We start from the raw sequence: 27,791 nt of genomic DNA, 5'->3' as shown, positions 1-27,791 counted from the left end.
GACAAGCCAAGTAAAGCAGGAGTGTTTCAATTATATTTTACTCTTCATTAGATTGTTCATTTGAATGTTTGTATTACAAAATTAGCTGCCATGGCCCACAACTGGATGGGACTTCAGGAAAGCTGTCCACTTACTCAAAAGAGCACAAACTAGTATTTCCTTTCAAAGAACTCTGTGGAACAATAACATATTAATCTTTAAAGCTAAATAGTGCTAAAATTTCACATAATCTACATTAGTTTTGGTTTTAAATAATTTTACCAACCATTATAAAATTAATGTATTTGCATGTATCAGGTTACAGACATTTGCATTTCAATCAGGGTGAAGTATCCCATGCTGGAACAAGGAGTTTAAGCAATTGCTGTTTCAACAGCAGCTAATTCTTATTGCCTCAGAACCAAGTTTCCATGAAGTATTGAACAAGAAAATGCAGGACATTGTTTCCCCACAAAACTGTTAAAAGTCTGTTACAAGCAACAATAAAATGCCTTCTGGACAGGAAGCATTTATAAAATGCAGAGCTCTCCCAGCGAAGTGCTTGCACAGGGCATTCACTTCCTTCTTCCCATTTAGATTCAAAACCCTGAAGAGATAACGGACCAGATGAGGAGGAGGAATATCCTCTGAAAGTTTTCACTGGCTTGGGGAGATCAGGAATTGCAGGTACTCCACTAGATCTGGCTCCTGGCTGAAGTGAGCTGGGCAGCAGCTGCTGAGATCAGGAGAGAAGGGGTTGAGGCAAACTTGAACTGATAAAAATACTGAAGGAAAGCTGGCTGAAGTGCTAACTCACCATGCACTCACTCCTGAAGGAACACTGTGCTGACATCACAGATCCCACATTGGGTTAAGTTTGCAGCATCCAAACAAGTAGGAAACTGTCCATGTATTCCATTCCCTTGGTTCAACCATCTCTGTGTTTTACACATAAGCCAATCATGCCCACAGCTGACCTAATACTGCTTCAGGCCTTTGTTTGTAAAAAAAAAAATGAAGATAAAAAAATCTTCTATTTCTATTAGAACTTCTATTCTACTGGGCTTAAATCCCTGAAGAATCCATACTGTGTATGGAAGGCTCTAAGTGTTGTGCCTTGATGCAAATAAATGCACACAGTAAATGTTTATTGTGCAATTTGCCTCCCCCTAAGTTTTTCCCCTTTCCCCCTTTCCCTCACAATAACTAAAACCAAAGTTTAAAACCAAAGCATGAATATGTTACCAGCACACATGGACAGGTTTACAATCTTCTGTTTTTAAAGAACAAATGACAAAAAGCATTCAAGAATATTGCAATTTTTTTTTAACAGACAAGTAGCAAAACTTTGTACCACCTGGAACAGAACTGCCGAGACAAAGCTCTCCACACATTTTGCTGTAATACTTAAATAAGTAACACCAATGCAAGAACTTTTCTCTTAATGGTTACTAGTGTTCAAGGAATCAGAGGATTATGGAGTTATGATGGTCTTTGTACCCTGTGAATTACAGTTCCACAGGTGGCACCAGCCACTTCTCACAGCACAGTCACATGGCTTTCACTTTGATTTGCTTCATCTTCATCTGCTTCTTCTCAAGCTTCTTCTGCTCACGCCGCAGAGCAGCTTCCTGCAGGCAAGGACAGGGATCTGAATCAACACAGGTGATCTCTTCAAGGACCAAGCAGATCCTTTCAGAACCAAACAACAAAGCCCTGCAGCACCAGGTTCACAGCTCACCGGGAGCCTTTGTGTGTTTAAGAAAGGAGCAGCAAATAGAAATCAAAGTTGCCAGTGCTGCTATCCCTCCAGGCAGCCCTGGAGATCTCCCGGGAGGGATCTGCTGTGACAGTGTTTGCAGGGGTCTGAGGATGAGGGAAGAGATGAGGATCTGACTCCATGTTTCAGAAGGTTTGATTTATAATTTTATGATATATATTATATTAAAACAATACTAAAAGAATACAAGAAAGGATTTATCAGAAGGCTAGCTAAGAATAGAAAAAGAAAGAATGAATAACAAAGGCTTGTGTCTTGGACAGAGAGTCTGGGCCAGCTGACTGTGATTGGCCATTAATTAGAAACAACCACATGAGACCAATCACAGATGCACCTGTTGCATTCCACAGCAGCAGATAACCATTGTCATTTTGTTCCTGAGCTTATCAGGAGAAAAAATCCTAAGGAAAGGATTTTTCAGCAAATGTGTCTGTGACAGATGTGCCAGCAGCCTGCAGCAAGGGGAAGGTGCCCTCACCTCCAGCCGCCGCTGTTTCTCGGGATCCTCCTCGTTCATGATTCGCTCCTTCTCTGCCCGTTTCTTCTCCTCACGCCGGGACTGCGCCGCCTCCTGTCTCTGCACGTGAGTCAGCTTGAGGAAGTTCTCCTCCACCCGAGCCCTGTTCTTGTCAGCTTTTTGTTTACCCTTGGCACAGAGAGAAGCAAAGGCAGTTTGTAGTGATTTCCCCACAAGCAGGATGCAGGATCTCTACCAGTCGTACAGAAACAGAAGGATCCAGTGGATCCATAAGGAGCCAGGGGTAATGGTTCCAATTTCACACCATGTCAGAAGACAGAAAGCCAGGCCCTACTTACTTCTCTGTTCAGCCTGAACTTCTTTGCTTTGTCAATGGAGTAGATAACCATGCTCATCAGAGGCAGCAAAGACTCCATGTCCTTTGGGGAAGTGTTGCCTAAACCAGGCACTGAAATAAAGAGTTCCTTGTTTATTCACACAGACTGGCAGTACTCGTCTGCTTGCTGCCCTTATGGCTCACACTGTTCATGAAATAAAGATGCTCTTATCCTGCTCTTTAGGAAGCTTCATTTAGAGCTATAGACTTCAATTTTTAAGAGATTTGAAGATCTATTATTTTCTAGAATTCTCCCAACAGGCCACTTTTATTTCAAACCAGGTAAACCAACTGAGCCTGTGCATGTTCAAACTGCAAGGCTTGTGGTTTAAAAACAAACCACCCTGAGAGAGAGGAGTGTGAGCTGAGGTCAATAACAGCAGGACTGAGTGTCCTGTTATCAGGACAATATGCTGCTCAGTCCCCAGTGCATTGCTGCCTTCTGTTTATCAACCAGTGATCCTGCTACATGCACTGAAGTCACTCATCACACATTATCTTCCACAGGTGAGAGATCGTGAGCATGTAACTTACCCAAACAAAGCCACACACTCCCCCAGACACACAGACAACAGAGCCCTTACCATTAAATGTAAACAAAAGTGTCTTTTTAGTTTCGGGCAGTTTTGTAAGCTGGCCCTCCCTGGAGGAAAGAAACAAGTGTTTGGAAAAAGTGAAGCAAAATACAAAGTAACTAACATTCGTCTGAAATGCCATCAAGAACCAAAAGCCACTTGGAAAGTACTTGAAAAACATAAACATTAAAAGCTTGGCTATAACCAAAAGTTAAGTTTCAAACTAATCAGATTCCAGAAGTGTTTTACCCAAAAGCTGGCAGAGAAAAGGCATGAGTGTGAAAACATACAGCATCAGCCCCTCAAATGTCAAGTGGGCACATGAGCACTAAGAAGGCCTGTGTATTTTGAATTACTTTCAGCTTCACACACCCCTTGTTGTTTATACCACTAAAGATCTCTAAATATTTTAGGAGAACAAAATATTTTCTCAAGAGTTTATTCACTGCCCAAAATCCCACAGTATTCTAATGTGAAAATCTCAGGCCTACATTTCACAGATCCTCAACAATTTTAGTACAAGGTATACACATAAGCTGTCTCATATTTAAATCCAAATGTGTTCCTTTATGTTCATTTATTTATATGCCTGTGAGCATAATACACAGGCATGTGCAAAAACCTTCGTGGTAATTCAGATAAGACACATCACCCACCACCTGGCAATTGTGAAGCAGCCCCTAAAGCACCTCTGGAAAAGCAGAGCTGCTGCCTGTGTGTTGCTGACAGACAGCTTTATACGTACTCTTGCATAAGTTTTGGACCGGAGAACTGGTCCGAGAATTGGACGGAGTCGATCTTGTCAGCGTAGTGTGTGAGGAAATGGATCATCTGAAAGAGAAACAGGGGTTAGTTTTTCCCCACACCAATCCAGCTGCAGCCTACCCACTCCAGAGGGGTTTGCCAGGTTCCCTGCCCATGGCAGGGGTTAGGATTGGATGATTTTTAAGGTCCCTTCCAATCAAAACCATTCTACGTTCCATATATCACTCAGGAAATTGCTGTGCCCAGCTTGCCACAGTGACACTGATAAAGATATGAATTTTCCCCTTGAACTTTTAACTTTTTTAGAACATACAAGTTGTAAATGCCAGGATTACCAAGGAGTATTTGTATTAATTCATTCCAGTTTACCTTAGCATCCATCATTCCCTCCGTGACCTCTCCCATCTCTGACAAGATGGCCAGCGAATCTGGAAGCCCATATTTTGCACCAGACTTAGGTTTATCACTGCAGAACTCACTCTGTTTCAAAGAGAAAAAGAAAAATAAACACAGGCCTGTAAGTATCTCATCAGACTGAACTGTTCTGGAACAGAGGGGCCTCTAAAATACCTGAAAAGAAACAAGAAAAACTACACTCATTCACTCATCCTGGCTAGGGACATTTCAAACAAAGTAAAGCACACTGCATCAACAGTCTTTAAGCTAGTATTTTCCTTCAGAAGTCAGCATTTTAAGGAAGAAGATAAAACAATTCTAATACATACATTCTGGAGTGTTCAAAGTGGATTAAGGCATTTATTTATATTACGTTGTTTGATAACAGAAAAAAAACTGGCATCCTACCAACCACACACCATGCTATTACTTGAGAGAAAAGATTTTTTTAACATTACTTGTTATCACTGGATTCTGGGCAAGCTCTGCAATTCTTTTCATGGCTTGAACATATGGAAAGTTTTAATTTCATGATAATGTAAAAACAGATGACTTAAACCTTAATTTTCCACATCACATATCACTAATTAAGTTTACTTTTCAATCCTTGAAGATGTCTTTTGTACAAATGAAATGAGGTGAAATGACACTCATATTTGCTGACAAAAATCTGTACTTAAACCAACTACACCCCAAAAGAAAGGTGTAAGCTGCTTTCCACTGCCTCTTTCCCTGCAGGTCTGATGGGGGGAGCATTTCTCATTATTGATTCCATTAAACTTTAATCTGTAAATGGAAATATCTTGTCCACACAAATTCCAACAGGTCAGTCACAGGTTTTCCCAAGAAAACCATGAATATGCAGATTAGATTCTTATATGCTATTATTTATCAACGTGCATGTACATACCAGGTCCTGCATCTCTTTCTGAAGTCTCACCAGTGCTTTTCTGGTTCCAACAGCAAACACGTACGTGTCCATATCTTCATCATTCATTGTCACTTTTATTTGCTGTGAAACAGAATGTTATTAGCCCTGGTCAGATTTCAATGTTTGTTTGATACTTTGATTCCTAAGAACAAGGACTAAGCAAAGACAGACACAGCCAAGAAAAAGGTGGTTGATTTAAAGCTTTTTAGTATGTCTTAAAGACTGAGCACACCATGCAGTATCATGCTGTAATGAGAGTGACTAAAACAACAGAGTTGTAAAAATAATTTGCAATTAAATATTTTGATGTAAGTAAATACAATTACTGACGCATGGGAAGAGTATTCACAGTGCACACAGTCACTGTTCTTCCAAATGTAACCTCTCTTGGTACTTATGCTCTCTAAGAGCAAGTTGGAAGGCAAAAGGTAACGTTAAGAATATAATATCCAGACCAACATATGGGTTTAAGCAGTCCTATTCAGGCAGACTGAACAGACAGATGAACAATCACTAAGTATTTCAGATTGTAAAACCACTCCTTATCAATATGACCTCTTGAATCATGACAGACTCACAAAACCATTTGAATGATAAAATCCACAGATAAAGCAACTTCCAGTCATCAGCAGTTTGCATTTCACAGGCAGGGAAGAAATACAAACAATTCTTTGAGGTTGTTTCACTAGTTAGTGAACTGGAAGATATGGAATAGTACAGAAATCACCTGGAACAATCAAAAGCAGCAGAGCAGAACTGAAGGAATGCAACAGTTTATCAGAGCTAATGTGAAGGGCTGAGTACGCACCACTTGGTCTGACGCCGGCCTCATCATGCGTGCCAGGACATTCAGCAGGTCCTGCCTCTTGAGAAACTGAAAACACAGAAAACAGCTGAACAGACAACACTAAAAGACTCCTTCCTAATATCTGACCCGAGTTTTCCCTGTGTGACCAATACAGCTCAAAAGCAGGCCCACTTTCTGCATTGCAGGAGTTGCTCAGGGCTTTGTCATTCAAGTCAGAGCAGGAACTGTGGGACTGTTCCAGCCCAGGTCCAGGGCTTTGTATTTGTCTTTGCTGTTCTTCCTTGGAATTCCTGCTGGTCCATTTATCCCTCTAAGTGGCAAATAGGCTCCTCAGCCTACAGTTACCTCTGTTCACACTACACCTCTGGTTTTTACTCTCTTCCTGCAAGCGCTTGCTCTTTAGTGCCACCTTTGAGGGGCAGAAGAGAGGTCTGTACAGACCTTTAGATGACCAGTTTTTGCTCATGTGTGTGTACTCAGAACTCTGTGTCTGCATGTGAGCACAAATGCCAAGCTGGGATTCCATGTTGCCCACACAGGAATGGAAAAGCCTCTAGAACCTGACAACTGGTGACATGTAAACAGCACCGCAAACTTCCAAATTCTTACCTTTAACTGGATGAGCATTCCTTCACAGCACACCCTTCCAGAGCACCACAAGTTATATATGTGCTCATTTTCTTGATTTAGTTTCCCTGTGCTTGTAGCTTCTTTACTAGTGCCATCATCCCCTGAGGAAAACAACGGTGAAAGAACCTCAATCTAAACTCACAAATTGAGACACCACAGTTCAGCAGAATGTTTACAGTTCACAATACCACAGTACAGAGAAGGATTCTCTACAGCCTAAAAGCCAGACTAAACCCAGCTTTATTCAAATACTAAAAATGGATCCTTGTCATTATGAACTCACCAACAAGAGCAAAGTTACTTTCTAGCAGCTCCCTGTGAGTGTTGAACCAAGCATGAGCCAGGCGGTTGTTTTTGTTCTTGCCAATGATGTAGTTCATGATGTAAGCCAGGAGACCTGTTACCATCAGGATCTCCATGTAATAACTCTCCCAGCTGTTTTGAAGGTGAGCAGGGACCTGTGTAAGGGAACAGAAGCTGTGATTTACATATTGAACAAGTGGATTTTATACACACAAAAATTTGGGAAACACAGAGTAGTGAAGTTCCATCCCCAACACAGCAATAAGCTCCACAAAGGCAACAGGGGAGAGCTAAGCCTACATAAAGCACTTGGCTTACTGGGGCACAGTAATCATCCTGGAAACAACTGCTAACAGCATTCCCAAAATACCTGCTTAACAGAAAAAAAGTACTCACTTCCATAAAAATGCAGACCTTGAGCACCTGATCATTCTGTGAAAGACAATTTTGGGAGGCAGAAAGGTGATGCAGGGTGGGCAGAGAGATTGGCTTCAAAAATCAACTGAGTTGACAAGTCCTAATCTGACACTTAAGCCACAGACCAGCTAAAACCACACTGTGTTCATTGTTCAGTACCCCAGTGACATTCCTGGCATACTGTCTTAAGAAAATAAATGATGAAACTCCAAATAGACACTGGATCAACAGTTATACCTACATTAACTATTGTTATGGGGTCTTTACTTTTGCTATGAGATGCATCTGGTTTCTCTTCATACCCTTCAAACTCCTCATCATCATAAGGCTCACTCTCGGTGTCACCTTCCTGAAGGATGAAATCACAAACAGCATGAAAATCCAAAGCCCAGCAAGTAAAATCCAAAAAGAAAAAGGAAGGTGCAGAGACACTATTAGGAAACACATTGAGGAAGGAGGCAAGGCCTTACCTGTGTGTCTGCATCATCAAAGTCTTCCTGATTTTCATCCTGACCTTCAAGCTCTACAGTGGCTTCTTCTTCATCATCTTCTGTAGTGATGATCCTCTGAGGAGACTCTGTGACTGTATCTTCACTCACATCTTCAAACTCAGCAAAGTCATTATCATCATATTCCATAATGTCATCTCCATCCTCAAATTCATCATACTTTGCCAAAGTTAAGCTCCATGGGATGAACAGGACAGCGATAAAAATATATAAATTCTTCATTTTCACTGGAAAAAAAAAAATCAAATCAATCATCGCAAAAAGTCCTTGTCAGTTCTGTTATATCACACTTCCAGTAACCCCCAACCCACAATGCACAATCTGAAAACACCACGAGTCAGACCAGAGAGAGAAATAAACCTGTGCCTGATCTTGCCATCTCTATAAAGAACAAAGTACTGGTACAAGAAAAAATAACTCTGAAGGAGAGGTTCTGCACTCTGGTGCTTGTGGCAGCAGCAAATGCACACCTGGCCACACTGTTCAAATGAGCTGAGATGGAAAGCAGGGATGTTCTGCTACAAAACTGACTCTCCAATAGCATCTCCCAGCCAGCTCACTTCCAAGACCACATTCTGTGTCTACAGTTGTTAATAATTAGCAATTAGGCACAGTTGGAGCATTGAATGTGTAACAGCAGCAGTAAATCTTAAAATGCACTTGGTTCATTTAAACAGCAATGCTCTGTCAGCCTCTGCTGGTCCAAAATCACAGATGTGATTTTTCTAGGCTGCACACTCAAAACTAAGTTCCCACAGTGTCCCATCGTGATTTCTGCATAGAGACAAAGACCTTTTGCTGGAAGTTGTGCCAAAAAAAAAAAAAAGGGAAGAGGACAGGTATGGCATTGCTCCCCAGAACACAGGAGTAAACTGGGGCTCACAAGCCCAGAGCTCTCCCCACATCAGCCAGAACCCTGCAGAGTTTGTCAGTTCCCCTTGTTTTGCCTTCTTGTCTCTTCTGCTTGAGTTCAGAACAGTCCCAACCTCCCCTATAGGTTGGAGCACCTTCTCCAAGGTCCAAAAAAGGCAGCAGAACCCCCCAGCTGCACTCCACAACCAGGCACAGAGGATCAGCTGCATCAGGCTCTGCTGTCAGGCTCATTTTACTCCCTCCAGCAACCAGATCCGAGTGGGAACCTGAATGTTAATCAGAGTGTTCTCTCACAAACTTAGAATAGAAATGATTTGTTTCTAAATTTGACCAGCCTTCCTCTGAGTGCCTCATGCAGGGAACCCTGCTATGAATGACAAGGACGACTGAAATAAACACCTTTGTCAAACACTCCTCACTCCAGCAAAAACCTGCTCAGAACATAGTCACAGAACCTTAATCAGGATGGAAAATTCTGCAAGGCCCAGGAATTTGGAACATTGTGAGGGAATCTCACAATTTTATGTGAATTTAAGCAGGAAACCCCCCCCAAAATATTATTTCAATAGGACAGAATTTACATGCTGTTGAAAATGACAGGACAACAGAGCCACCTGCTCAGCCAAACTCTAACATTTCACATTAAGAACTCCAAGACTATTTGAGCACATCCAGCCTCAGAAGACCCAACAATTCCAAATTACTTAATGCAAAATAAGCTTCTGCAGCCAATTCGAAGGAAACAGTTGAACCAGAGGTGGGTGAGAGCTGGAGCACCCCCTCAGGTCAGCAATCTGTCAGAAGGGCTTCCAAATTCAAATTCCAGGAAGCAGAACATCCTCGGCAGGCCCTCCACGACCCACAAGCCACCGAGGAACCGATTCATTCTCCAATGAACCGATTCATTCTCCCATTCCACACCGGCTGCCCAGACCCCACCGGCAAGAGAAACTACTTCCACCAACCCGAAGGCAAGCACTGCTGCTGCTGCCTGTGCTGCACATTCACCGGCTCGGGCTTGCTCGGTAAATCCCGAGCCCAGAGCCGAGCTCGGCGGCAGATTGTGGAGAAGCGCCCGTCCCCCGCAGCTCGGGCCCTCACCGGGGACACCACCCCCGGTAGGTGTTCGCTATCCCGCTCCTGGGACGCTCCCAGCTCCTTCCCGGAACACGAGTCAAGGTTAACAAGATAAAATCAGCGATCTGCCGCCCCCGGCCCCGCCGCCGGCTCCTCCCGCTCCGCGGGGCGCAGCACAGGCCGCGCACGCCCGGTGCCCTCGGCGGCTCCTCCCGGGCGCCCTGCCGGTACCGAGCTCCCCGGAGTGAGCGAGGCCTGGGGAGGTGGGAGCGGGGAGTCCCGTCCGGCGGGGCCGCGGGGCCGGGGCAGCGTTACCTGAGTCACGGGCCCGGCCCCCGCCCTCCGCTCCGCTCCGCGCCCGCTTACCGGGGCGCCTGCGCACTGCGGGCCCGCCGCATGTGCGGGGGTGTGCGGGTACACACACGCGTGACGGGGGGAACCCCCCGGGAAAGCAGCGCGGTCCCGGGGCGGCCGCTGACGTTACCGTGTCTGGGTTCCGCCGCCGGGGTCCCGCTCCCGCCTGTGCCCGGTCCCGCCGCCCTCACTCCCCGCTGCTTCACCGGCGGGCGCTGCGCCTGCGCCGGGGCACGCGCGGCCGCCGCGCGTCACTCACGCACAGTGCGTGGGCACGTCCGTGCGTCCGTCCCCACCCCCCGCCCCGGTAACCGGGGAAGTGGCGGCGGCGGCGGCTGCGGTGAGTGCGGGGCGCTGAGGGAGGGGAGCGGGGCCGGGCCGGCCGCGGCGGCGGGTCCTGCCGAGCCGGCCTGCGGGGCCTGGAGCGGGCGGCACCCGCCGCAGCCGCGGCCTGGAGCGGGCGCGGGCAGCCCGGGCCTGCCCCGCACAAAGGGCCCGCCCCGCACCGCCGTTCCGCGGGCGGGAAGGGCCCCGCGCAGGGCCCGGTGTGCCGGACAGCGCCTGCCCGCGGCTCTGTGCCCCCCGCCCGGTCCCTGCCGTGCCCTGCGGAGGGCGGGCCCGGCGGGCGGGGGTCCCTCCCTGCGGCGGGAGCGGCCGGGGCGCATCGCGGCCGTGCCCGCGGATCTCGGGCGCCGCAGGCGGCTCCGTGTCCCGCGAGTTCCGTCCCGCGGAACGGGGCCACAGGGCAGCGAACCCCGGGGTTTTCCTGCGCTCTCTGCGTCCTGGGGGAGCCTCTCCCTGTTCGCTCGCTGCTGGCGAGTGGGCGAGCTGATCGTGGTTTGTACTTTTGCTGCTGTATGGCAATAAAAACTGGTCTGCCTTACTTTTGAGGTAGCGGAAGAGGGAAAAAGGTGGATAAGTACAGTGAGGGAGAATTATTTCAATCAGATTTTAACAGTTTTTCAAGATTCCCATTGTGCTGTGACAGCAGAAATGTGGTTCCACCTCTCACCCCTCTGTTGTAGTTTTTGATCTCCCAGTGTCACAGATCCGCAGGTGTAAAAGCTACGGATGGTCAGGACAAGAGGGAAACCAGGACTCCATGGTCAGCTGCTGCCATGGAGAGCTGAACAGCAGAGTTTCCCCCGAAATCTACTGCTGAGCTTTGGTCTTGACTCGAGATTTATGGAGCAAGCCCCACTCTGGTAAATGTTCAGCACAGGGACCAGCTGCACTATTTACCTTCAGATTGTTTTGAAGTTGTTTTTTTTGCCAGTGAGTTCTGATCTCATTGAAGATTCTCAGTGTGAGAATTTGGTTAATAAGACTTGTACCCTTTGGACAGTCAGTTATAAAGCATTGGAAAGCAGTGGTTGTCTTGCTCTCTTTCCTGCCTTACAGGTATGATTTGCTTGACCATGCAGGTAACTAAATGACTCAAGAATGGAAACTGTAAATATCAGTTCAGTCATCATCTTAGAAAATCAAGTTCTGGGCAGACATTGTTATGTGGAGGGTTTAAAATACTGTTTGAAAAACAGAGATGGGGGAGCATATAAATATGTTAGAGATTATATATATGGCTGAAGGTGGTTTAAGAGGCAATTTGAGTTGGCTTTTGGCAGAGATGTGCCTGGGCTCACACAGGCCTTGTGCTGCTCTGGGCCCATTTCTCTGGAGGTTGCTGGGTTGCAGCAAAATATGCACTGAGCTGTCTTTTCATCTCTTTTCCTCCTGGTGTTCAAAGTTCTGGCCTTGGGTTTGTTTGCCTTAGACTGCAAACAGGACAGGTAACATCTTAAATGTGTTTAAGTAATCCTTGAAGGACACGACCTGCTCTGGAAGACAAGCACTTTGGTTTTAGTCTTCTTTGGAATTGTGGGTATGTTCATACTACTGACAAAAGACCAGAGTCTCATCCCTTCTGGGAAACAGATTAAACTCTCATCACTCAGAGTTCCACAAGCCCCTGTGTCATGACTGAAGCGATCAACTAACAAGAAAAATCATGACAATTACCTACAACTGCCTGAATCAGAGCATTCATTTATTTCCTTGTTTTAACAGGTCACCATGAATTGGAATAAAGGCGGGCCTGGCACCAAGAGAGGCTTTGGGTTTGGTGGCTTTGCCATAACACCTGGCAAGAAGGAGGAGCCCAAGCTGTCTCAGCAGTCCCACAGCGCTTTCGGCACCGCCGGCTCCTCGGCAGCGTTTGCGAAATCGGGGCCTCCTCAGCTGCCTTCCTTCTACAAAATTGGGTCAAAGAGAGCCAATTTTGACGAGGAGAATGCGTAAGTGCAGTCACTTCTCATGTTTATGTAGCTCTAGATTTTAATGGCTTAACGTTTCTGTGGTTTATTTATATAAGTATCTGTGACATTTATATAAATAAATAGAGAATAATGTACTTAGAAGAATATGAGATGCTGCAGTAGCCTGCAGAAGCTTTCCTCCTCCAGTTTTCCCCTCTTGAGCACATATTTTATTCACTCTATGGTCTTCTCAGAGTTGGAGCCAAGTAGGATAAATTTGGGTGTGTTTTGCACAGGGAAACATTGATCTCCACAGTTCTTTACTTGGCTGCATAAATGTATTAAATAAGGCAGCAAAAGTTTGGATTACTCAGCCTGGAAAAGTTTGGGGCTGACCTAATTGTGGCCTTCCAGTACGTAAAGGAGCCTACAAGAAAGATGAAGAGTGACTCAATTTTATGATATCTCTTTGCCCTGCTTTGAACTTTTAACAGGAATAATTGTAAATAAATAAATCTCAACATCTTTGCTTGTGTCCATACTGACTTCTATTGTCCATGTGGGTACCATGACTCAACCAGAAACCATGAAGGACAGCACAGTGCTATAAACCATGTGCTGACTGGGGAGTTGTTCACTTTTTTCAGGTACTTTGAGGATGAAGAGGAAGATTCCAGCAATGTGGAATTGCCCTACATTCCTGCAGAGAATTCCCCCACTCGGCAGCAGTTCCATTCCAAATCAGCAGACTCTGACAGTGATGATGATCCTCTGGAGGCATTCATGGCTGAAGTGGAGGCAAGAGCCAGCTTGGGGAATGTTTATTCATTGCTGTGGCTGTCCCTGTGTGCAGTCAGGGGCAGCAAATGTCACTCACTTTGGCAGCTGCAGTCAAAATGCCATTTAACTTTGTGGTTTATATAGGTTGGTGTTAGTTAGACCTCAAAAATGGATTAGAGAGTGGATGTGACTTGCAGTAATTTAACTATTTAACAGCTTTGAGGATGTCACATAGAGCTCTGCTTGTTTCTGAATATCAAACTAAGGTTTTCTGTGTTTTTCAGTACCTAAATGGCAATTGTTTGTATTCATGAGCTAATTTTTAGCTACAGTTCTATTTTTAGTTGGATTCAGGAGGAATATGAGGGATTTATTTTTTCAATAGCACTGTCACAAGCTTAGAGTAGTATATAAATTCAAAGGTACTAGTAGGAGAATTTATTTAGCAGAATCACATATGGTACAAGACAAAAATTAGTCCAAGAAGTGTTTTCTCTGTGACATAATGGTTTAATTATTTAGGAACATTTTCCCCTTCCATGTTTTACCATCTTGGTCTTTTTAACATGTGACAACTTTATGACCTGCTAGGATCAAGCTGCTCGAGACATGAAGAGACTTGAAGATAAAGACAAGGAAAAGAAGAACGTTAAGTAAGTTCTCTTTTCTCATTCCCATGCCTGCTGTGTCTTGTATGGTGCTCGGAGAATTCTGAGCATTTTGTTGATGATGGTTGTTCATTAGGCAGTGTAGGATATACCTAATAAACATCATTAACCTGTGCTTGAGATGCTGTGGGTAATGCTTTGTGCTTAAAAATGGGATAATAGGGAAGAATCCATGGCAAACTGCAACAATACTGAGAGTTATCCCTGCCAGAAGCCTTTCTAGGTCACAGAAATCGGGGCAACACGTTGTACTCCTGCCACTTTCCAGATCAGCCTGGGTAGTTTTTCTGCTTCCCACACCCTTGGAGAGATCACAATGGTTTAGCTTAAAATTGTATTTATGTGAGCAAAATAAGTCAGTGCTGCTGTACCTGGACTACTGGAGACTCTTCTAGACTTGGACTAGGTTTTAGACATGAAAGCTGATAGATGAGATAGCACATGACATTTGGAGTTTAAAACAGTTTTAATTCATGCAGCTTATCTATTTGTTTTGACTGAGGAAAATAATGATGCTGTTAATTCTTGATAGAAATGTCAGATATATTGATAGAAGTTACATTGCATGGGGTTGATCAGATTATACGTGGTCCTGACACAGAACACCGGATCCAAATCACCACCTGGGGAAGTTCTGACCTGGATTTGCACTTCCTGGCTCATATTCCTCTTCAGTTATGGGACTTCTGTAGCATCAAGAGCTTAGACCAGGATGATCTTTGATGTGGTTTCTGCTGGGAAGATGGAATCCTAATCTTTCAGTCTCAGTACTAGAAGTAAAGAGAAGTCTTTGCAGGGTCACTGCTATGGTTGGCACCAGATATGAAAACTCCATGGGTTGGGAATATAAATGTTGCCCTGTTGATAGTGTTGTGTCTTCCACAAAATCTGGAGCTCAGCACTAATCAAATGAAACTATTGAGCTGAGTCTGTGGAACACTTGCAGGGAAGTTTTTCTCCGCTTGTTTTTCCAGGGGTATTCGAGATGACATTGAAGAGGAAGATGACCAAGTGAGTTCCTATGCAGTCTTTCTATCTTCTTTTTTTGTTGTTTTGTATTTTTTAACTTTCCCTCTCCAAACACCTAACTGCTAGGGACAAACAAAATTCCAGTATCCAGACAATTCAGCAGGAAGCTGTAGTGGTTACCTTGCTCTCTACCCTTCCAGGTGTTTTAAGAAGAATATTAGACAGTTGCATTCACTGATGAAGATTTCTTTCAGTCAGTTTGAAGTTGAGTTCAGTGTCTGAGGATCTTACACATTGCAATTAGCACGATCAGCTCCAGCAGACACCAGGGAGAGGCTGTTGGACTGTGGAGGCTCCTTGCAGTGAAATGTGGGGTCTGTTCAGGGCAAGAATCAGGCTCTTTGATCCCTGTTTTCAGAGGAGCTCCAGCTCTCATTGAGCTTTATAACTATCACTATAACTATCATAGCAGAAATGATGAAGAGAAAAGACTTAATTTCAAAATGTACCTTCCTACTGAGTTGTAGTTACTAACACTTGTGTTACTTGCATTAATGCAGAGCTTGGCAGGGTTGTGTGGCCTTGAAGGCCTCTGCTTCCAGTGTAGCTGTGCCAGAGTTTGAGCAGAGGTGACTCTATGCCTGGGGGCAGCTGTTGTTCAAGTGTATTGTGTGCACAGCTCTGTGGCTGAGGGTTGACTGGCCAGGAAAATGGAAAATCCACATGAGTATGTATGTATGTTTGTAATTGAGCCTTGCTTTATAAATCTGATCTTAAATATTTGCTTCAAGTCAAGCAAGACTGGTGTTTTCTCTATGAGGAAGTCTCACACTGGTGTGCCAGTGAGAATCTGAGACACAAACATCTTAGTGAGCTGTGAGGATGGCACATGACAGGGTGGCAGAATCTTAACTCGGGCTTGTCTTGAAGGACTCTTCTGAAGTACTTTCTTTCACATTTGTGTTGACTCAATGAAAAATAGATTTCTCTTCATTTCCTGAACTCTAGTTAGGGGAAGTCAAGAACCTATCTTTGGCATAGCATGTTCAAAAAAAATCAGTATCATATGCTTAGTAACAATGTGTTTTCTGGTTAGAAACCTACAGTGTTTTGTTCTTTATGCTTTGTTCCTGTGGAAATAAGAATAGATCCTTCTGTTGGTAAACATAACAAGACTTGGTAGAAGGAGTTGTTAGCAGACACAAGAGAAGTTTGGCTTTTAGGAGCACTTTGTGGCGTAGCTGACACCGGAGTTGTTTTCTTCATGTGCACTTCTTGTCCTTCAGGATGTATCTGTTGGTGTTTATTAGAAGAATCAATTTTAGTGGAAGTAGTTACCTTGTTCCTCAGTGGGTGCGAAAGCAAACAGCCACTTAGCACATACATCCCTTCAAGCAGAAGTGCTGCATGCTGTGGTGTGTGAGTTTGCTGCTCTGTTTTGCTGCAGGAAGCGTATTTTCGCTACATGGCAGAGAACCCCACGGCTGGCGTGGTGCAGGAGGAGGAGGAGGATAACCTGGAGTATGACAGTGATGGGAATCCAATTGCACCTTCCAAAAAAATCATTGATCCTCTTCCACCTATTGACCATTCAGAGGTAGGAGGCACTTCTGGTCTGTTCTGTTCTGTTTGAGGCACTCCAGAAAGCAGGAGCTGAGGAGGCCCCTGTAATATTTCAGTGCTTTCTTTGGTAAATCATACTAAATTTCCTTGAAATGACTTCATTTAAGCAAGAGTTCTGGCAGACAGTTAAGAACTTCAGAAAACAAATGAATCTTGAGTCTGGACTAACTGGGTAATGAATTAATTACATTGCAGATTGAATACCCACCATTTGAGAAAAATTTCTATGATGAGCACGAGGAGATCACCAGCCTGACCCCGCAGCAGGTGGTGGAGCTGCGGCATAAGCTGAATCTCCGGGTAAGCTGGTGACAAAACTGCTCTCCCAGCAGCTTTGAACTCCCTTTCAGCTTTGGCCTATCTTAGTTTAAATGAGGATTTTCACTGGGAACTCCAGCTTTTGGATCCAGTCCTCTCAGACACCTGCAGTGATGCTGATTTCTTGGAAATCTCCTATGGATTTGTGAAAGTGGGCAGTGAGGAACGCTGCTTGGACTAAAGAGCTCCAGAGCTAGGAGTTAAAACTGGAAATAAATGCAGAAATTAGTTCTTTGCCATTTCTGATGTGTTAGTGGGGTGACCCTCTGTGAAGGGAATTATTTGGGGTAGAACACCAGTTAAACACAAGGAGGTAAAAACAATGTTTAGTAGCTCATGTCACTTGACAGATAATTAAATTTTTATACCTGAAAGTCTTTATTCACACAACACATCTGGGATTTGCACCCCGTTAAATTTAATGTCCACTCAAAAAGAATAGTTCTTTTTCAGAGGCAGAGAGAGACGTTTTTGGGGTTTTAACAGATTGCTCTTTGTTTTTCTCTCAAAAATATCTTTTTTTTTTCTCTCCAAGGTGTCTGGGGCTGCTCCTCCAAGGCCTGGCAGTAGTTTTGCTCATTTTGGGTTTGATGAGCAACTTATGCATCAGATTAGGAAATCTGAATATACCCAACCCACTCCAATCCAATGTCAGGTGAGTGTTGTTACTTCTCAAACTTGCAAAGAGAACGAAAATAACACATGCAAAGTTCCCTCATCCACATGAGGAGGAGACAAGTGCAATTCTAGTTGCCTGCAGAGTGGGTTTTTCTAGAAAAATGGCTTTGGTATTTTTTAAATAGAAGTTTGCCCACTTCTTTCCTTGTTGAATGACCACTATAAATATATCCATATTCCTTTTTTATTGTTTTGGTGAATGAAGAACATACAAGTAATGTCTCTTGCCTAGAGAAATGTATGAAAAGTTCAGGGTTTTTTTGAGCTGAGCTTTCCTTGTTACCTGAGTTTTCCTGTATTGTCCAGCACAAGGATGTGCATAATGTGGGCTTCAAATCTCCTCCTTTTTAGGGTGTTCCAGTGGCACTAAGTGGCAGAGACATGATTGGCATAGCCAAGACTGGAAGTGGGAAGACAGCTGCTTTCATCTGGCCAATGCTGATCCACATCATGGATCAGAAGGAGCTGGAACCAGGGGATGGTCCCATCGCAGTGATCGTCTGCCCAACCAGGGAGCTCTGCCAGCAGGTGGGTGTGTAGCATTCCTGCATGCACCAGCCAGTCTGCTTGGAGAAGGAGGCAAAATTCTTGGCAGAAATTACCAGATAACATCAGGAAAGTATTTGAAAAAACTACTTTGTGCATGAGTAGCCTGGGTCCAAATCATAGCTCTTTCTTACCATGCTATTCTTGAAGAATCATGACAAACCTAAAATTTTAAATTTTTGCACCGTGCTCCTATATTATTTTTAGGTATAAGAATGCTGTGTATGCATTGTGACAAATTGTATGTGCAGAAGGATAGAACCTGCAGGTTAAATTATTGTTGGATGCCTAAGTAGGTTTCTCAAGTTACTGGAAATTATGCACATGTGTCGAAGTGTTCACCCCTGAGGAGTTTGGAATCATTCCATTAAGTTACTGAGGAGTGCATTTCAGGCTCCATGCTGCATTTCCAGGGTAGGTGTGTGGTCTCAGAGCTGTGAGATGTGAGCTGTGCCGTGTCTGTGTCACACCCTCAGATCCACTCGGAGTGCAAGCGCTTTGGCAAAGCCTACAACCTGCGCTCGGTGGCCGTGTACGGAGGAGGGAGCATGTGGGAGCAAGCCAAGGCCCTGCAGGAGGGGGCAGAGATCGTGGTCTGCACACCTGTAAGTACTGTGGCCACCAAAACCAGGGCTTTGCTCTGCTCAGCTTGAAAAACGTTGTAAAAAATCTGTTCCTTTGACGTAAATATTGACACTTAATTCTAGACTGAAGCCTTGAGATGTTTTCTGTTGTAAGTCTCTGGTAAGTCAGGATGCAAAGCAGCTAGGTCGTTGTATATATTAACATGTTTTTAAAGGTGCTTTAAAAACTTGGGATTTTTTTCTTACTAGGGTCGTTTGATTGATCATGTGAAAAAGAAAGCTACAAACCTGCAGAGAGTCACTTACCTTGTGTTTGATGAAGCTGACAGAATGTTTGATATGGGATTTGGTACGTATTGAACCAAAGTCACTATTTTGGAAAGCAGTGGTGCTCAATCCCAGCTTAGGGGGTCTGTAAATTTAAATAGTGAATGAGAATCACTCATTCTGTCTGTGATTATATGTTAAATAAAGCAATGAAACTGCATTTTGACTTAATTTTTCTAAACAATGAGCTTACAGGGTTGAAGAGAGTGTTTCTTCTCCTTTGCAGAATACCAGGTCAGATCAATCGCGAGCCACGTCCGTCCTGACAGACAGAGTGAGTAAACAGTGAGTCTGGAGCAGAGCTTGGCTCTCCAGTTCTGGACACAGCCACACCAGGAGACTTGTGCCAAAGTCCACTGGTGTTATTCTGAGCGTGGGCTGTTGGGAGGGAGCAGTTGTGACATGTGGGCATTCAACTCATCTCTCTGTAATCCCTCCTCCAACTGCACTCAGAGCAAAGATGATTAGCTGAATTCATGTTCATATGCCTTGAAATTCAGTGTTCTGAGCTGCCATGAGAGAAAGTTCACAGCAGAGCCCTGTATTATCAATATTTCAGATGCCATGTAATGTATTTCCATTTTGTGGTATTCTAACAGTGGTTGGTAATTTCCATTAGAACCCATAAAACCTCAGCTTCAGTTCACTGACACTCAGGAATCCAGGTCCTCCTTCACAACATCTGTGCAGTGTTTTTACAGTACTGAAAGGAAATTTCTACTTCAAGGCCTTTGAAGCCTGTTTCTCTTCCAGCCCTGTTGTTCAGTGCCACGTTCCGTAAGAAAATTGAGAAATTGGCTCGGGACATCCTGATCGACCCAATTCGGGTTGTGCAAGGAGACATTGGAGAGGTAATGCCATAATACTTGTGAGACACTCAGAGCAAGGAATTGTTCTGTTTCTGTTCTCTGAAATTTAAGTTAAACTGCATGAATCATCATTTATAGTTAGTTTAAATAATTTGTGCTCAGCAAAAATAGAAAGTTTTAGAAATAGTGGGTTTCTATTTTTATCTTGTTGACCTTTCCACTGTGAGAATTTATTTTTGTTATTAGGCTGAATCAGTGGTTGTATCTTTCAGTTTTGTCTCAAAAGCATAAAAAAGGCATTGCAACTTCTGCAGTGAAGAATTTAAAAGTTAAAATCTCTGTCCCATGGTTTACATGGGAATGTTGATGCTGGACTTGCTTGACAGTGACAGCTGAGCTATCAGCAGGCTGGGATCTGGTAGGAAGCTGACGAAGTGGGCAGATATAAACTTGCTGGGAAGAAACTTTGCTAATAATATATTGAAACTGTTGAGAAATTTCACAAGATGCCTTCAGAACATCCTTCTTTCAACCAGTTCTCTGTATTTTTTGGTTTTTACCTCAGATCCCTTTAAAACAAAAGAAATGACTGCCTGAAGCCCCTTCTTTCTGGGAAGAAAATTCCTTGATTTTGCTTAAGAAAAGCAACAGCTTTCACAGCTCAGTCACAGGGCCTCTATTCATTGATCTAAACTATTACTGTGTAATAGGAGCATCATCCTTGAAATATTAAAATGTGTCAAAATGAAATCTTTCAGAGAAAACTTGCAGTTGGTGCTGTAAGCTGCACTGCACTGTATTGCTTGTGATGCAGAATGTGTGGGAAATCTGTGTATTGCTCTCACCTTCCTGACTCTGAGGACATTTCTGCCCTTAGGCAAATGAAGATGTCACTCAGATTGTGGAGATTTTCCCCTCTGGGCCCAGCAAGTGGAACTGGCTGACGCGGCGCCTGGTGGAGTTCACGTCCTCGGGGAGCGTCCTCCTCTTTGTCACCAAGAAAGCCAACGCAGAGGAACTGGCCAATAACCTCAAGCAGGAGGATCATAACCTGGGGCTGCTCCACGGGGACATGGACCAGAGCGAGAGGAATAAAGTCATTTCAGAATTTAAGAAAAAGGGGATCCCCATCCTGGTAGCTACTGATGTGGCAGGTATATGACCTTCTGGAAAGCAGCTCAGACAAGCTGTGGGTATCAGCAGAAAGGCAAGGATGTTTCAGGGGAAGGCAACCAGCTTGGGTTCTGCACCTGCAGAACAATTAAACAGTTCCAGGTGCTTTTCAGAACCATGGAATATCCTGAGCTGGAAGAGACCCACAGGCATCGTGGAGCCCAGCTCCTGACCCTACACAGACACCCCCAAGAGTCTCACTTTGTGCCTGTGCAGTACGTGGCATTGGCAAGGGGAGTTATTTTTAGTCTCTTAATGATGCCTAAATTACAGCCTGACATTTTTTTAATATACAGAAAGAAAAGCTGTGTCTTAAGAAGTGGTTGCTGTTCATTCATCAGCTGATGTACCTTTTGCCTGCAGGACCAGAGCAGGGTGATACCCTGGTACCAGAGGAATTGCTCTGAGTTAATTGGGATAATGACACTTCCCACCACATTGCTTTTCCTTGCAGCTCGAGGCTTGGATATCCCTTCCATCAAGACTGTCATCAACTACGACGTGGCTCGGGACATCGACACGCACACGCACCGGATCGGCCGCACCGGCCGCGCGGGGGAGAAGGGGGTGGCCTACACCCTGCTGACCCCCAAGGACAGCAACTTCGCTGGGGACCTCGTCAGGAACCTGGAGGGTGCCAACCAGCACGTCTCCAAAGAGCTGCTGGATTTGGCAATGCAGGTATGAGCCAGCAGAACTCGAGGTGAGGAAGTTTCGCTCCAGGTTCAGCACAAAATCAGCCGGCTCATGTTGCTGGTTCCATCGTGTGTTAGCAGTGACCTTTTGGGGGTCTGTCCTGGTTTAAAGTAGGTTTCCTAGTGGTTTTAATGGCCTTTGAAAGAATCCATGAAGATTTGGTAACACAGTATGTGATCTATTTTGGGGCCAGGCACTGCCTAGGAAATGAGGAGCTGTGATCTGCTGATGCCAGCAGAGCATTCCAGTGTCTCATTACAGTCAGATTTATAGCAGGCACCTGGGAGATGCAGCTTAGTTGAAAGCTAAACTAGAAAACAATTACAGGGACATTCCCTCTGTGAAAGGGTTGTTGCTTGATCATTCCACCTGCTTGGCAGTGCTCTGGCAGGTTTGCATATATAGGCATGACAGGTAGCTGCAGCAATTGTGCTTGTGCCACTGAACTTAGCAACTCTTTAATTTCTTGTATTTTGCTGCCTTTATAGCTGCAAGAGAGCCCAGGCTTTTTGGCAACTCCCAGATTCAGAGATGGATTAGCAGGCCTGTGGACACACTAGCAAGTAGCTTGGACAGCAGCTGCCAAAAGTAAATACTTTTCTGACAAAGGCAGCATTTTCAGAAGGGACAGAATTAGTGAGGCAGAGCTTCCCTGACTGCCTTGAGAGGAGCATGTAGGAAGCCAACTGACATAATTATTCACATTTGGAGAGACTGCAGGGCATAAAAAAGGTGCAGCCAACTATTATTTAAACACCTGGAAACAGCAGGTCTGGTTGGGCTGACATTCCCAGGCCACTGCTTGGAACAGAAAGTTTTGCTGACAGACCCTCATTTCTCCTTAGCCAAGCACTGGGCTAAATCACTGAAACCAAAGTATGAGCAAGAGCAGAGCTCCCAAGTGATGGCGTTGGAAATTGTGTTTATTCCTGGGTTTATTAGAATGCAAACCTTAACCTGAATGAGAGTTGAAGGTGTACAATTAGTTTTCATAGAAAGCATTTGTAACTCAAAGCATCAGACCCACATGGCACAACTGCCTACAGCAGCTGTGTGGTTAAATGGAAAACAGTATTTACATTTTCCTTTTGCAATGCTCAGTATCCCTTTTTTCTCAGCCTCATTGCATGCATTTATGAAGCTTTTTATTCCCTGTGTTGAGAAGCACTTGTCCCTCTCTTACAGAACCCGTGGTTCCGGAAATCCCGTTTTAAAGGAGGGAAGGGCAAGAAGCTGAATATTGGTGGTGGTGGCCTGGGGTACCGTGAGCGCCCTGGGCTGGGCTCAGAAAATACTGTAAGTGGAGATGCTGAAGAGGTTGTTCACAGATTCTTGGAACTTTTTCACTTAGTATTGATTACTCTTTAATTTAAAAAAATCTTGGTACTGGATTACAGTGTCTGCTTTAAAAGTTCTCACAACTCAGCATCTTTCAGAGTTAGGATCATATATCTCAAGTGAAAGTGTCCTGTGCTGTTCTTCTCTTGTTAAGAGCTGCTTTTTTTTAGAGCTAGAGTGATCCAGAAGGTTTGGAGATTCCTCATAAAATAGACTGTCGCTGTAAAATAAATGCTAATAAATTACTTCAAAATTTCCAGCCATTTCCAATCTGATTCTTGGCAGGAAAAAAAAATGGAGCAAACTATTCCACTGCTCAGGGCTCTCCAGAAGTCTGTCATCCTTAGTGGATGTATTTCCTGAGTGCAGGGACAGGATACATGTGAGCAATGGTTGAACTGAGTGTGTCTGTGAGGGCAGTTGCAGAGGTTTATCCCATTGTGTTTTTGCACAGGACCGTGGAAACAACAACAGTGTGATGAGCAACTATGAGGCCTACAAGCCATCCACAGGGGCCATGGGGGACAGGCTGACAGCAATGAAAGCAGCTTTCCAGGTTGGTTCCATGCTTGGACTCCTTTTCTCCCCTGAAAATGAAGCAGCCCTGTTATTTCAGGGAAGCTGAACGTGGTGGTTGTGGCTGTGTCACTTGCAGCACACTCAGCATGGCAGTCCCAAGTGGTGGAATTAGGTACAGGCTGGACTGAACATGTTTGCACAAATTTGCCAAACTTACTTTGTTTTCTGCTGCCTCTTTGCTCTTTTTTCTTTCTGGATTCTGCATCTGGGCTTGATTCTTTGCAGCAGTAGGGTAATTGCAATCAAAAGGGGAAACAGAAGCTCTTTCTCTTCAGTGTAAAAATTAACCCCACAATGTAAGAATTCCCTTGTTGGTGTTGTCTGGTAGGAGGTGCCTGTTACTAACTCTGTGTCCATAAGCACAGGAGGAATGTAATCACTCCAAGATTGACTTTTTCTAGGAATTCTGTTGCCCCAAAATCCAGGGTGGGCTTGTGACCGCACAATGACTCCGTGTTCTGTGGGGCAGCACAGACCCAAACCTGCTCTCTCTTGTCTCTCCCTTTCCTGCAGTCCCAGTACAAGAGTCACTTTGTTGCTGCAAGTTTAAATAACCAAAAGACTGGGAGCTCTGCCGCCGGCGCCAGCGGCTGGACCAGCGCCGGGAGCCTGAACTCCGTCCCGACGAGTTCAGCACAGCAAAGTGCCGCCAATCCCGAGAGCCCCATGGCAGCCACGGCGGCGGCAAAGGGAGTGCCAGGCTTCACCAGCACGGGCAGCCTGAGCAGCGTGCCCCCCTTCCCGAGCACCGGAGCGCAGGGCTTCAACAGCACAAACAGCGGCGCCAACAGCCGGGAGGGCGGCAGCGGTGGCATCGCCAGAGAACGGTACAACGACAGCCGCAACAGTCGGCACGGCGAGGCCCCGCGGCGCGCTGAGGGCAGTGCTGGTGGCCGAGGGGAGGGCGCTGGTGGCCGAGGGGAGGGCGCTGGTGGCCGAGGGGAGGGCGCTGGTGGCCGAGGGGAGGGCAGTGGTGGCCGCTTCACCGAGGGCCAGCGCTTTAACGATGGTCAGCGTTTCAATGATGGCCAACGCTTTAACGAGGGCCAACGCTTCAATGACGGTCAGCGCTTCAACGATGGCCAACGCTTCAGTGATGGTCAGCGCTTCAACGATGGCCAGCGTTTTACTGAAGGCCAACGCTTCAGCGATGGCCAGCGCTTCAACGATGGCCAACGCTTCAACGATGGCCAACGCTTCAACGATGGCCAACGCTTCAACGATGGCCAACGCTTCAACGATGGCCAACGCTTCAACGATGGCCAACGCTTCAACGATGGCCAACGCTTCAACGATGGCCAACGCTTCAACGATGGCCAACGCTTCAACGATGGCCAACGCTTCAACGATGGTCAGCGCTTCAACGATGGCCAGCGTTTCACCGAGGGTCAGCGCTTCAATGATGGCCAACGCTTTAATGAGGGTCAGCGCTTCAGCGATGGTCAGCGCTTTAATGAGGGCCAGCGCTTCAATGATGGTCAGCGTTTCACCGAGGGCCAACGCTACACCGAGGGCCAGCGTTACCCCGACGGGCAGCGCTTCGGCGAGGGCCAGCGGCACGGCGAGGGCAGCGGCCGGCACGGTGACCCCTCCCGGCACAGCGACGGCCGCCACGGTGACGTCCATCGCCACGGCGACGTCCATCGCCACGGCGAGGGCCGGCACTTCAGCGACTCGCCGGGCACCAACCGCAACAACGGCGACAGCAGGAACAGCGAGAGCAGGAATGGGGAGAACAGGAAGGAGGCCAACAGCCGAGACAACAAGACAGATGGCTTTGCTGTGCCAGAGCCCCCAAAACGGAAGAAGAGCCGGTGGGACAGTTAAAAGCCGGGGGTTCGCAGCCTGGAATCTCTGCAGGTGGTGTTGTCGTTTTCCAGAGGATTTCTGGGGGTTGTTGGGAACTGGTTGTTGAGCAGCTGGGGCAGGAGGAGGAAACCGTGAGAACCCCCGTGCGAGTTCATCTGCGGACAGACTCCCCCGAATGAAGTGCACACAACACTTAGTGAAAGAAATCATTTTGATAAAGCTCCCTGGGTTCTGCTTTGAAACATTCAGTGCTCGAGTGACTCTGCTGGATATAAACAGATCTTCTTGACAAAAAAAAAAAAAAAAGGTGTTCCACATCCTTGGAACGTTAAGAAACTGTTGTCCATAGAAGTATAAATTAGTCTTTTCTTAACCAGCGTTCACATTTACAAACCAGTCCAGTCCACCTAGAGATGCTCAGGACCTGCCTGTTAGACATTAATCTTGCAGCAGTTTGGTCAGTATGGTGAGTTCTTCCTCCATCTCCTTTTCACACATTATCCCCAAATAATTTGGTCTCCAGGTTACCCTTTACCTCTCTCCTCATCCACTAAGAATGTATCAATTTGCTTTGCTAAGGTGGGGCAGAGCAAGTTGGTTTCATTTTTTGGGGTTGTTTTTTTTTTTTTTTGGTTTTTTTTTGGTTTTTTTTTTCATTTTGTTCTTTTGGATTTTTTTTTGTGTGTGTGGAGCTGTTTGAGGGATCCCTCTCCATCCCAGCAAACCACAAATCCACTTGTAGTGTAGGTTGGACTCCCTGGCTTATTTGTGGTCAGTACTTTAATTCCAATCCCATTGCCCAGATTTTTTTTCTTTTGAAGAACCTTCTATTTTCTAATATCCTTCATTCTGGTGGAAGCCTGCATAGCAAACCTGTGTCTCTGCTGTGCCTATGCACCCTCTGTTCTGAGAGGGGTTGAGTGCTTTCTTCAAATTAAAAACAAAAAAGGGAAGACAATGTAGATAGACCACAACAATCAGAGGCTGGAGCCCCCAAGGAAGTGTGGCTAAAGGAAGAAGATTCAGAAATTCAGGGATCTGTTGCTCAGAAGCCTTTAGGGAGAACTCAGAAAACAATTAATGAAAAGAAACAGCTCAAATCTGGCCTTGTTTTGGACACATGTAGTAAATCTGTACAATCTTGCTTGCCCATTTTTAACTCATTGTGTGTATTCCCATTTTTTTTAACTTCTTTTTTTTTTTTTTTTTTGCCACAAGGTAGGGAAGAACTTTTCAGTTGGGACATGTCAGCACCCACCGCTGGCTCGTTTCCACTGGAAGATGTACCAGAAGCTGTCAGGGTTTTGTGACATTGTGATGTTTTCTTTATCAGCTGTGCATTTACTTTCTGCTTGCTCTCTAGTAAATGTTTTATTACTGGTACAAAAATATTCAGCATGTGCTTTTTATTCTCTTCTTTGGCTGTCCTGATGTGCAAATGGAGAGCTGACAGTCTGGAGATCTGACTGTGTCTGTCTCACCAGCAGTTGTGGATTGTAGTTGATAAAATACTTCCTGTGCTTTTTCTTAGTATCTTTCACCCCAAAAATGTTTCACAAACTCTGTTTTAGCTTCAAGGTCTCCTGGAGAACAGATTTTTCACCACTTTATAGAGGAAAGGATACAGCCCAGAGCGTGTCATTCATTTCCCCCAGCTTCTCATGGGGTCCTGGGCAGACCTGGAAAGAAAGCCCAGCAACATTCCCAGGATCTGCCACCTGACCTGGCTACAGTTCAGACACCACATGATTATTTGGGCCCCCTCAGAAACCAGCTCTGATCTGCTGGAGTTTTATTTTAAAATAGTTTCCAGAATTCCATCCCCACAGTCTGGGCAGGAATTGTTGCCCTGGTTTGAGCTCTGCACATTCAGTGTGAAGCCAAGGGTGTTTCAGGGCACACTGGCAGGGCTTTACAAGCTCCTGTGTTCCCCTTCTCACCCTGAAGGTTCATTGCTGCAATTAAAGATTGGAGTTTCAAAACAAAATGTAAAAATAGCCCCATAGTCTGAGCTGCCATCTGCTCCTTCCCTTCCCTGATCCCAGCTCACTGCCCCGTGTGAGGCATATGCTGGGGGTTCTCCCCTTCTTGTTAACACTTCCCTCTGCTCCTTGTAGGATTATTGGAATTCCTCACCCCTCTCCCACCTCCCAGGAGCCTCTTGGGAAGAGAGTGATTAAATATTGATCAGTGCCAGGGAGCACAGATGTCAGCTTGCAGGGCTGTGTGAGGTCCATGGGAGGGCTGGTTCCTTCCCTGGGAACAAGGGAGCAGTGTGAGCAGCATTCCAGCTGCCCTGACAGGGGCTCTGGTGTCTTCCAAAGCATCTAATTCCTTCCAAGAGATGATTTTAAATATGTACATCATGTACAGAGCCCTTCCCTGACA

General features: G+C 45.4%; 2 protein-coding genes across 6 annotated transcripts; one reads left to right on the top strand and one right to left on the bottom strand.

The window, feature by feature from the left end:
• Positions 1 to 11: 11 nt before the first annotated feature.
• On the bottom strand, positions 12 to 10,472 carry CCDC47 (coiled-coil domain containing 47). 2 transcript variants are annotated; one of them, XM_063179021.1, is made up of 13 exons: positions 10,382 to 10,472; positions 7,909 to 8,174; positions 7,680 to 7,787; positions 7,002 to 7,176; positions 6,698 to 6,819; positions 6,089 to 6,154; positions 5,260 to 5,361; positions 4,323 to 4,433; positions 3,934 to 4,019; positions 3,198 to 3,256; positions 2,576 to 2,685; positions 2,238 to 2,405; positions 12 to 1,610 (listed from the first exon to the last, which is right to left on the bottom strand). In XM_063179021.1, the coding sequence occupies exons 2-13, from the start codon at positions 8,167 to 8,169 to the stop codon at positions 1,530 to 1,532; spliced, it is 1,449 nt and encodes a 482-aa protein (XP_063035091.1). In that variant the 5' UTR covers positions 8,170 to 8,174; positions 10,382 to 10,472; the 3' UTR covers positions 12 to 1,529. The 2 variants fall into 2 exon arrangements, with proteins under 2 accessions (XP_063035091.1, XP_063035092.1); XM_063179022.1 differs by lacking the exon at positions 10,382 to 10,472 and adding an exon at positions 9,786 to 9,902.
• A 55-nt stretch (positions 10,473 to 10,527) lies between these two features.
• DDX42 (DEAD-box helicase 42) lies at positions 10,528 to 26,794 on the top strand. 4 transcript variants are annotated; one of them, XR_010030933.1, is made up of 19 exons: positions 11,291 to 11,456; positions 12,319 to 12,545; positions 13,154 to 13,304; positions 13,878 to 13,939; positions 14,929 to 14,965; positions 16,371 to 16,520; positions 16,742 to 16,846; positions 17,400 to 17,519; positions 17,894 to 18,070; positions 18,565 to 18,693; positions 18,922 to 19,021; positions 19,226 to 19,273; positions 19,753 to 19,850; positions 20,686 to 20,962; positions 21,436 to 21,662; positions 22,863 to 22,973; positions 23,470 to 23,571; positions 24,108 to 25,869; positions 26,622 to 26,794. XR_010030933.1 is itself a non-coding variant. In XM_063178969.1 (18 exons), exons 2-18 carry the CDS (start codon positions 12,325 to 12,327, stop codon positions 25,419 to 25,421), a joined length of 3,429 nt encoding a protein of 1,142 aa, XP_063035039.1. In that variant the 5' UTR covers positions 10,528 to 10,591; positions 12,319 to 12,324; the 3' UTR covers positions 25,422 to 26,794. The 4 variants fall into 4 exon arrangements, 3 of the variants coding, with proteins under 3 accessions (XP_063035039.1, XP_063035038.1, XP_063035040.1); XM_063178969.1 differs by lacking the exon at positions 11,291 to 11,456 and adding an exon at positions 10,528 to 10,591 and having other exon boundaries at positions 24,108 to 26,794; XM_063178968.1 differs by having other exon boundaries at positions 24,108 to 26,794.
• Positions 26,795 to 27,791: the final 997 nt, after the last annotated feature.

Source organism: Melospiza melodia, chromosome 30, assembly GCF_035770615.1.
Source record: "Melospiza melodia melodia isolate bMelMel2 chromosome 30, bMelMel2.pri, whole genome shotgun sequence".
Lineage (NCBI taxonomy): Eukaryota > Metazoa > Chordata > Aves > Passeriformes > Passerellidae > Melospiza > Melospiza melodia.
This window is presented reverse-complemented; position numbering and strand designations above follow the sequence as displayed.

Coding starts and splice junctions, on each gene's coding strand:
- CCDC47 (XM_063179021.1), bottom strand. CDS start 8,169: ATGAAGAATTTATATATTTTTATCGCTGTCCTGTTCATCCCATGGAGC. Junction 3,257..3,933: donor GGTCCAAAACTTATGCAAGA/GTACGTATAAAG, acceptor TCTTTCCTCCAG/GGAGGGCCAGCTTACAAAAC. Junction 2,406..2,575: donor AGTTCAGGCTGAACAGAGAA/GTAAGTAGGGCC, acceptor CTCTGTGCCAAG/GGTAAACAAAAAGCTGACAA.
- DDX42 (XM_063178969.1), top strand. CDS start 12,325: ATGAATTGGAATAAAGGCGGGCCTGGCACCAAGAGAGGCTTTGGGTTT. Junction 16,521..16,741: donor CACCTATTGACCATTCAGAG/GTAGGAGGCACT, acceptor ATTACATTGCAG/ATTGAATACCCACCATTTGA. Junction 19,851..20,685: donor TGCAAGGAGACATTGGAGAG/GTAATGCCATAA, acceptor TTCTGCCCTTAG/GCAAATGAAGATGTCACTCA.